The following is a 10,883-nucleotide window of genomic DNA, read 5'->3' as shown; positions in this document are numbered from 1 at the left end:
TTAGCATCCTAGACAAAAGGCTCAACACCCTTTTTTCGAGGTATAAATAGAGGTCCCGCGGAAGCACAGGGAGTCAGTACCAAATTTTGAAGCATTCAATCCACGTCAGTGAAGTTCGCTTAGTTACTTATTGTCTCGCATAGTCCGAAAATCGTTATAACCCGCGCTAATCACGCCAGTTCGCGATTCCATCCGAGTGCAAACTTATAATCAAATCGCAACTGAAGTTAGCCATACGCCATGGCGACTGCCCTTCAGACGCTCTTCGCTGACAACGGATCTCCTTGCCCACTCGCCTAGAACCTACCCGATATCTTGGGGACAGCTACTAAGTAAGTCTTAATTATTTACAGTCCACCCCCGCGTTTTCCATGGAAAAACACATTCATTGTACACCACACACACACACACACACACACACACACACACACACACACACACACACACATACACACACACACACACACACACACACACACACACACACACGCATTCACAAGTTATAGATAATATGTATTTTTTTTGTAAAGACAAGTTATAATGTACAAAACCCTTTGGTTATTATTTTAATAAATAACTTAAGGTATTCCCCTGTCTTTTATTAACATCACCCCTCGCATTCATTTCCCTCGAATATCTGAGATCGCACGAGGTCCAGTCCCGGGTCAAAGGGATTAGTTCCTTGACCGAAAAAGTAGGACCGACGTTCGCACTGTCCAGTGGAACAGGTGTCATAGCGTCCCTTCAGACGTTGACCCACATTCCGAGACTTAAAAAGTGCGTACGACTCACAGGTGTTCGCCTCCGCGCGTATACCTGTGAGATTGAGTCTGACCGTCCTTCCATACCCTCTCCATTCTCTCTCATTATCTCCTTGACCAAATTTTCAAGGGTTTGGACGTAACAAATTCATATTCAGATTAATGACGTCACTACTTATTTACTTTGATAAAAAGTTATCATATGTGTAACAACAGAGTTTACAACTTTATTTTAAAAATGAGTTTACGAAACTCGATGAAGCACATGATTTCAATCTTGTATACATTGTATAGATTGTAGATAAAATCTCAAATGTGTCTCACTTGTCAGAATACAATAGGAACACGCATTCAATTGACTTATGACATCACAAGTGAAAATTATCCGAGAATCGGTGTAAATGGAAAACAATTATTATTACTTAACAAAGTTAGAAATTGCTTTTTGCTTTGCCAAAAAAGGTGGAATAAATGGTGAAATTAGTTAAATTAATTTTTCTGAAGGAAAAAATAAAAGGAAAAAAAGAATTTTTGTTGTTTAACTTACGTGAAATATTAAAGTTTTAAACTATTATTTACAGTAGTAGGATCGAAGATAAGTACAGTTATATTTAAAAATAATTTAAAATATGTCAACTAATATATTTTAGGTTGATTAGGAAAAATGATGAAAAAATAGTTTTAATTTTTTTCGATATATTTCATCAAATCTAAATATCTGAGAAAAATATAGAGAATATGATTTATAATACGATTTAATTGCTGAATTATTTTAGAAATGGTCAAACAATCAAATTACAAAAATTAATAAATTACATAAATTATATAAAATATTAAAGAAAATTATATAAATTATATAAAAAACGCGATTTTAAAAAAACTCTTGAATTTTTTTAGAATAAAATTTTGAACAAAGAATATTAAAAAAATTCTTACTCTAATAGTTCTGAGGTAAATGTTCACCTTTATATAGCCCGCTCCAAATGACCTCCAAGTAACTTTGATCTTGACCTTGACTCTCAAGAAGGTCAAAGTTATTGATCTTTTCCATCGCTCGTTATTCATTAAAAAGTTATTAATGAAAATGTTTTTATGAATAATAAGTTGACCTCACCCTTGATGTACCATGGTTGAGTTAGGATTAGGTTATTAAATACTCATGAGTATTATAATAATAATCTAACTCTAATCCAACCATATCATACCATGATTTATATATTCATTATATTTCAATATATTCATTATATTCATTATATTCATTTATATTGGGTATACCATATAATAATTTTTTAAATTAATTGCTTTTTTATGTCTATTAAATGAAATATCGTCAAGTAATGAATAAAATGTGAAGGAAAAACAAGAATTCTTTGCTTTAAAATAGATTTTAAAACTTATGTGTAATAATATAATTATGGAAGTCGTATACATCTCTTGAAGGGGGGGGGGGGGTAGAGCTGCCTTTGTATTTGTACACATATTTGAATTACAATCTGCAATAACATTGATAAGGAAACAACGCTGTGTTGAAGCACTATAAAAGTTTGTCTATTGATTTAGCAGAGTGAATATGTTACTCCATAATATAACAACCCTAATAATAACAATCTCATGATATAACAACCCTAATCAAACCATGGTACATGGTTGGGTTAGTGTTAGATTATTAATACCCATGAGTATACGAAATAAATATAATAATAGGGCATATAAGAATCAATAACAAATTAAATTATATATTAGAAAATAAATATTACATACTGTATTCTAAACAATTACGATTATAATTGAAATACGCTATTACATGTTTCAGTCTTTGAATTAGACCCTCTTCAGATATTTACTTAATATAAAGATGTTACTATGATTTAATAGTGTTGATTGTGAAAAAAATACATCATTTGCATGTCATGTGAACAATTGAACGTTAAACAGAGGAATCGAAATTGCTCGTCAAAAGTTTGGAATGCCGATTGAACAGGATTTCATGACATTCTAATAAAATTATAAATTTCATTAATTAACATCAAATAAAAAACAAGCAAATACATCAATTTGGTAGAACACTCACCAATATGTCAAAAAATGTAATTCGATGATACTCATCAACTTTCTATCAGTGTAGTAATAAATAATATATAATCCTAACAGAAAAATACTTAAACTAGTGTGATTTTGACAACGCAAAGTTAGATTTGTTTACAATAGGAATGTATGCTTTATGTAAGCCTTCAGTTTGAAGATTAAGGCTATTCTTCTATTTTTTAATATGAAGCATCTCAGAAATTAACCACTTATTGTAATGTGGTTCTTTGTCAAGAATTTTAATATTGTTCCAATCGAAATCATATTCATTATCTAATCTATATTCGGTTATAACTGAACGGGAAAATGTGTTCCAGCGTATATGATTTTGATGCTCAGCAATTCGTGTTTTTAGCTTTCTATCAGTCTGTTTTACATACGATGCATCGCAATTATTACAATTAATTTTATAAACTACATTATTTTTAGACAGACAATGACGAGGGTCTTTATATACCTTAATGTATTTCTGTAGTTCATTCGAACTACAGACACTATAGTGTCTGGAGACACTGGTAGTGTCTCGGCGCTAAGCTACGCGCAGTGACACTTTACGCGAGCCGGCGAGTTGCGTCAGATCCAGATTATCGGATCTCAATAAGGACTGAACCGATCAAGTTCTAAGTGTGCTCAATCGATTGCAACCGCTAAGGATATATAATGAAAGTGTTTTTATTTTTTCTCTACGTGCTCTACGAGCGGAGATATTGCGACGTAAAATGCGAATCTGAAACTTTTATTAAGAAAAAATTAAGAAACGTGGTCGTCGTCATCATAATCGTTGCTATGGAATGAGGGTAATGTCTTTTTAGAATTTTTGGCGCAAGAGGCAAATGTGGCGCTAGCAATGCATGGTTACATCACACATGGTCAGCGAGCATTGCCAGCACTGTCAGATATGCTTTCTGCATATTTTGCATATTCGCTTATTCTGTCATCGATCGTGTGCTCTGAGCTTTACGTGTGTGTGTGTATGTGTGTCTTGTGTTCATTTCGTAATAAATTCTTTTTGTTCTTTTTATAATATCCATGTTGTTTTCTGCGGGTCAGAGTGCATGAACGCGTTCGCGAGAACGTCTCCGCGAGCCGGACGCTCAGACGTAACATTTTTGGGAGCTCCTTCGGGATCGTATAATAATTCGTTCGCCAATTATGACGAAAAGCGCTCAAATGGAGAGTTCGCAGGAAACGTCAGCACAGCGAGAATTGGAACAAATGACGGAAGCGACAATTCAGCGAGCCGCTTCAAAGAAAGCATTTTCCGTCGCATTGACGCTTCAAACTGTTCTACAAGAGATACAGCAGCTGCATGAGGAAAAACGTCATAGAAAAACGTCACAAGAGCCGAACTTGCGGCGACGTTGTGACAACGGGATCCGAAGATTGCGCAAAAACTGCGAGGGATTCCTGCAAACCAGCTAAGTCTCTCTAATAATGTTTACAATAATAATCCACTCTCCCAAGTCGATGGTCGTTCCGTTGTTGCCGCGAATGACGTTGTGCATGCCAATTCTGTCGCGAGTGTCGTCAATTTCCCTGATTCCATCGCGAGCATTGTCAATCGCATTCCCTGAATCCGGTCGCGAGCGCTGTCAATTTTATTAACTCCGATGTAAATCCTCCAGTTATACAAATATTGTGAGTCATCGTGAATTGTCCGCGCATTCGGTCGGGAGTATTGATCGTTTCGATCCGCCTGCGCTGCTTCGTGGGGGGCATGCATTTTTTGCGCATGAGTTTTTCGCGCAATTCAATCTCATTGCCCACGTGAACCTTTTGAAAAAAGGAAACAAAGACCGCTGTCTTAGTATCGTGTTTGCGAGGCAAAGCGCGTGCAGTTTTTTATAATAGAAAGCATACAAAATTTAGAGAACTTACAATTCGAAGAGTTAAAGTCGATGGAGATGTGTTTCGGAGAGACGCATTCGTTACAAAACTATTATTCGCAATTTACTAATAAAAAACAGAAATTCGGAGAAAATATCACCTCTGTGGGTTTCTGACATAGAAAGGTTATCACAGTTAGCATATCCAGAGTGTTTCGATTCAGTTCGCGATAAAGTCGCACGCACAATTGGTTTCCGCTCTTTCCGATGAATTCATCGGAAATCCAAATGGAGGGGATAACGTCGTTAAGCAAAGAAAGATGGAAGGCAATTAAATTGATTCAAGAAAATAATTTTCAACATAAGAAAGAAAATAATTTAAATTTCGAAAGAAAACAAGGTAAAACAAGATTTTATTAAAAAGGAAAAGAGTTAAACTAAAGAAAAAAATGAAGAGAGAGAAGGGAACAAATCTAATGGAAATTCAAAAGATTTCCAAAGAATAAAAATTTTGAGGGGAATAGAAATAATAAAGAATGTTGGGAATGTGGAAAAGAGAGACATTTCCGTTCTGAGTGTCTTGGCAAAGCCAAGGAAACAAGAAATAGTCGAGCTTTACGGGGAAGGCTTGACTGAAATAAAAGAATTCCCATTGAGGATGGGGATAATAGACTAATCACAGCATGGAACTGTATGACTCATTTGACGACTGTTATAATACTTACTCAAAATTTTATTCCTTTAAAGAAATTTTCCTCAGTAGTAAATGTTATAAGTTTAGTTCCCTCATGTCTAATCTCAAAAACTAGACTTATTCGATGTGTTTTTGCAATGAACAAATTTTGCAAAAAGAAGTATTGTTTGCCCTGCGAAGCGAATGTTTGTGTTTAAAATATATTTATAAAAGTTTTATTAATATTAGGTGTAGTAAAAAGAAATCTATTGGAAAAATATGGATTTTTTTTTACTACACCTAATATGTAGCTAAAGATGTAGCTTAAAATACATTGCAATCTTTATTTTATTATAATAATCTTAGTCGAATTACCCCGATCTCGAGGCTAGTTGAATCAGATAGAATGCATTAGAAAAAAATGTATTTTTTTTTATATTAGTTATCAGATTCTCCTTATTATTAAAATATTATTAGTTTATCAAATATATATAGTAACTCGTGTAGAATTCATTTTTTCGATAAGTCTTTTAATTTTGTCTGTAAAAATTCAAAACTGAAAAATGAATCTATTAGCCCCGGTCTCCCTTAATGTTAAATATTCCACGAGGGAATAAGTTCCAATCAACAAAACCATAGTAAAAGTTCGACTTGTAAAAGTGTGTTGAGATGTTAATAGCCAAATTAAATGATAATTATATTCTGGATGTCGATTTTCTTAAATTACTTAATTTACAAAATATTTTTGATTGCATTTTTCTCGAATCAGTTTCTGATATTGACACTGATTTCAAATGCGCTCGCGTAGAAAGTAATGCGGTTGCTGGAGTTCCGTTGAATTTGATGACGCTTTTTGAGGAGAGCTCGCGCTGTTTGGGGAATCTCGAAAAAGAAAACTTTGTCAATTTTCTGAACGAATTTTGTGATGTATTTTCTCATGATGTTATTGTGAGGAATTGTAAATCTGGAAAATATGTTATTAATGTGAAAGATTCTTCTCCTATCAAGTAAATATCTCGTCGTATCCTTCTGCAAATGAGAAAAGAGGTGGACAAAATTATTATGGAAATGGAAAGACAAGAGGTAATTGAGGAATCCACCAGTCCATGGACCTCGCCAGTAATACTAATTAAAAAGAAGGACGGTATAATAAGATTCTGTGGATTATTGCAAAATTAACGCAATTATGATAAAAGATTCTTACCCCTTACCAAGAATAAATGATATTCTCGACCAACTATCGGATAACAATTAGTTTTCTACCTTGGATTTGAAAAGCGGATACTAGCAAATTAAAATTCGTTCAGAAAATAAAGAAAAGACAGCTTTTTCAATTATGGTAACGAATTATGGCAGTTATGCCCTTCGGTCTTTGTAATGCCCCCGCTACATTTGATCGTACAATGAGCGTACGGAGCAGATTTTGAAGGGTTATCTTTTCTTGCTTAGTCTATCTTGATGATGTGATTATTTTTGGTAAAAGTTTTAAAGCAATGTTGTTAAACCTAGAAAAGATTTTCCATTGTTTGAGGGAAGCAAACTTGAAAATTAATCCAAAAAATGTGTTTTCTTTAATAAAAATTAAATATTTAGGTCACAACATATCAGCGGAGGGCATTGCTACAGATCTAGAGAAAATAAATGCTGTGAAGAATTGGCCAATCCCTCAAAATAAAAAACATTTAAAGAGTTTCCTTGAATTTTGCTCATATTATCGTAAAAGAATTCTCTTCGTTGGCAAAGCCACTTTATGTACTAACAGAAAATCAAGCTAAGTTCGTTTAGGAAAAGAAACACCAAAGTTCTTTTAACGATTTAAAAAGAGCTTTAACTTCTTCGCCGATATTAGCATTCCCTGAAAGGGAAGGTGAATTTATTGTAGATACAAACGCGTCAAATGAGGGAATTGGCGCGGTCCTATCGCAGAAGCAAGACGGTATAGAAAAAGTGATTGCATATTTCACTCAAACATTAAGTAAAATCGAAAGAAATTATTACGTCACGCGACGTGAACTTTTAGCCATAGTACGATCAGTGAAATTTTTCCATCATTATTTATTAGGTGCGCAACTAAGTTCTCGCTGTTATTTTGATGAAAATGCATCAAAATAACAGCGAGAACTTAGTTGCGCACCTAATATATGGATGTAAATTTCTAATTCGGACGGATCACATTTCACTTAAATGGCTGTTGTCATTTAAAGACCTAGAGGAACAGTTAGCGCGTTGGATGGAAAGATTACAACATTACGATTTCGAGGTTGATTATCGTAAAGATCTATAAAAACGCGGATGAATTGTCGAGGTGGCCATGCGCGAGTGATCAATGCCGCTATTGTGCTAACGTGGAACTAAAAGAAGCCGCAAAACAGGAAAGTTATGTTAGAAGAATGATTTTTGCAGAAGATAGCTGCGAAAATTAACATAAGGAGCAAATGAAAGATCCCTGCATTTTACTTAATTTTATCAAAAAAAGAAGTGGGTGTGGGATGCCCTTCATGGTAAGAAGTAACGGCGAGTGATGTTTCTACCAAGATGTATTGGTCCTATTGGGATTCTCTCGAAGTTAAAGACGGTGTACTCTATAAGAAATAAGAGATCCCTAATCTGAGAAGAAAACGATCTTCCAAATTAATTGTGTCCAGAAAGTTTATAGCATATTTTGAAAGAGCTACATAATTCTCCTGCAGATGGGCTTTGACATCAATAAAACGCTTGACAAAGTACGGAGGCGATTTTATTGGGCGACATGTAAATAGGATGTAGAAGAATAGTGCAAAATGTGCAAGATCTGTTTAGCTAAAAAAGATCCTTCCGGTAAAGGAAAATCTCCTTTACAGACATATAATGTGGGAGTCCCATTCGAAAGAGTTCAATTGGACGTTCTCGACCTTCTACCGATAATTTCTGCTGGAAATAGATATTTGCTTGTCACTGTCGACTAAATGGGCAGAAGCTTTTCCGCTAAAGAATGTCAGATCTAAAACTATAACAGAAATCTTTCTGTTAAATCAAATTATTTCCAGGCAAGGAGTACCTCTAGAAGTCCATACTGATCAGGAGAGAAGCTTCGAATCGAGAATTTTTCGTGAACTGTTACGCTTACTAGGGAAGAAAATAAGGACAATCGTTTTGCACGCACAGTCGGACGGACAGGTAGAACGTCAGTATCAAATCATCTTGAACTATTTGGCAAAATTCATTTCCGAAAATCAAAAAGACTGGGATCCCCGTTGGATTCCCAGATTATATCTGCTGACGTACAGATCATCCAAACACGAAACTATTGGAATGACTTCAGTGGAGGTTTATTTTGCCCATCTCCGTCTACCGACTGATTTGTTATGCGGTCCACTAAAAACTGAGAAGGTTAGTTCTCCGGAAGATTACTATGGAAAAAGTGAAAAAGAAGCTGGAAAAAATTCATGAAGGAGTAAAGAAACGAATAGATATTAAATCTTCACGAACAAAAATCTGGTACAATCTTAAAGCTAGACAGATCTATTTTGAGGAGGGAAGTGTGGTTATATTAGGTGTTGGAATTAATTCGTAGCGTTTTACAAGAGATGGCACAAGCAGTACACTATTTCGTTGTTACCTATAGTTCTGTATACATTGTAAACATCTATCATAGGACGTCATTTGCCGTACATAACCTTTCTTGAAATCATAAATAACAATACTGTATAATTCATTGAATATGTCAAAATTTGTGCCAGATAAAGTGTTTTTGCGGGGAGTTTTGCTTCATTACTTTAATATGAACAAAAGTGCAGCTGAAGCTCATCGTATTTTAGTGGATGTGTATAGTGAACATGCTCTGGCTGAGCAAACGTGTAGGAAGTGGTTTGCACGTTTTAAAGCTGGTGATTTCGACTTGGATGACAAGGAGCGACCTGGTCAGCCGAAAAAATTTGAAGATAACGATTTGCAGGCACTGCTCAATGAAAACTCATGTCAAACACTTAAAGAATTATCTACGTCATTGGAAGTTGACTTCTCAACAATAGGAAAACGTCTTAAAAGTTTGGGCATGATCCAGAAGGAAGGACATTGGGTCCCATATGAATTGAAACCAAGGGATATTGAGAGACGTTTTCTCACGTGCGAACTGCTGCTTCAACGGCAGAAAAGAAAAGGTTTTTTGCATCGGATTGTTACCGGTGACGAAAAGTGGATCCATTATGACAATCCAAAGCGCAGAAAGTCATGGGTTAAGCCCGGCGAACCATCAACATCAGTGGCAAAGCCCAATATCCATGGCTCAAAGCTCCTGCTCTGTATTTGGTGGGATCAGAAGGGTGTCATATACTACGAACTGCTAAAACCGCATGAAACCGTTACTGGAGATCTCTACCGACGGCAACTGATGCGCTTGAGCCGTGCATTGAAGCAAAAACGGTCGGAATACTTCGAAAGACACGATAAAGTCATCTTGCTGCACGACAATGCTCGCCCACACGTTGCAAAACCGGTAAAAACATACCTGGAAACACTTAAATGGGAAGTGCTACCGCACCCGCCGTATTCTCCTGATATTGCACCTAGCGACTACCACTTGTTTCGATCATTAGCTCACAGCTTGTGCGAGCAGAAGTTCACATCTTACGAAGATTGTACAAAATGGTTCGATTCCTGGATTTCATCTAAAGATGAACAGTTCTTCCGACGCGGTATTCATTCACTGCCCGAAAGATGGTCAAAAGTAGTAGAAAGTGATGGGAAGTACTTTCATTAATGTATTTTTTAATGCTCATGTGAAATAAATAACATTCTTTCATTAAAAAAACGCTACGAATTAATTCCAACACCTAATATAATCCTCGAAGAAAGAAGAGGCGAATTTCCAAGTTGCAAAGCAATTAGAAAGGACCATATTTTGTAGTTAAGAAATTTAGCGATGTTGTATACTGTATCTACAAGTCGAACAAGCATAAAAATAAAGTTATTCATTCATTATTCATAAGCTGGCGCTTTATTTAGAAAGACGTTTAGGAGAAACAAGTTAAAAAAATTAACAAATCGGAGCCCTATCACTTAAAAAGAATTGTAATCTTATGGTGTAAGCTGCGTGAGTTATTTTTCTTTCTTAGTTGCAGAGTTCACGTTCGTACAGCACATAACGCGGTTTCGGACGGAAAGGATCCCTTCGGGGAGCTTCGGTGAAATCGTTTTGGACACCTCATAGTCAATCCTGATCTTCCATGGAAGTCATTAACGAACGTGCTTCAATCGTGCGGCCTACTTTTTTTTTTAAGAAGAAGCTGCTTGTCCGCAGTTTTTGAACCGTGATTTTTCCGTGAGATGGAGGGCGAATGCTGAGGTGGGGATTGGGAGCAGAGGTACTGCAGTATATCATTTTTTTATCCCTCCCCCTTTTCCGAAAAGAGAAAAACCAAGAATGCAAAGCCTTAAGAGAAGAAGTAGAGGATCCTAGAGTTCTCTTCATGAAGACGGGGAGATGCCCCTTGCGGGTTTTGTTCTAGCGGGGGAGTAGCTATCCTCCGGGGAGAAATTGAAGAAGGGTCCTACCTGGAA

General features: G+C 35.9%; 1 protein-coding gene across 8 annotated transcripts in view; it reads right to left on the bottom strand.

The window, feature by feature from the left end:
* LOC105143768 (band 7 protein AGAP004871) overlaps window positions 1-10,883 on the bottom strand; it is a 364,599-nt gene that overhangs the window by 33,802 nt on the left and 319,914 nt on the right. The window contains exon 7 of one of the 8 annotated variants that reach the window (XM_087410054.1): window positions 10,422-10,877. The exons of the other annotated variants lie outside the window; for them this stretch is intronic. Coding sequence (XP_087266180.1) covers window positions 10,791-10,877 — 87 coding nt within the window. The 3' untranslated portion in view covers window positions 10,422-10,790. Of the gene's footprint in view, window positions 1-10,421; window positions 10,878-10,883 lie in introns of those variants that run through there. 8 annotated transcript variants of the gene reach the window in all.

The sequence above is a fragment of the Acromyrmex echinatior genome, chromosome 10 (assembly GCF_024713525.1).
Source record: "Acromyrmex echinatior isolate Ae372 chromosome 10, ASM2471352v2, whole genome shotgun sequence".
Taxonomy (NCBI): domain Eukaryota; kingdom Metazoa; phylum Arthropoda; class Insecta; order Hymenoptera; family Formicidae; genus Acromyrmex; species Acromyrmex echinatior.
Note: the sequence above shows the minus strand (reverse complement) of the source record. Positions and strands in the feature narration are given on the sequence as shown.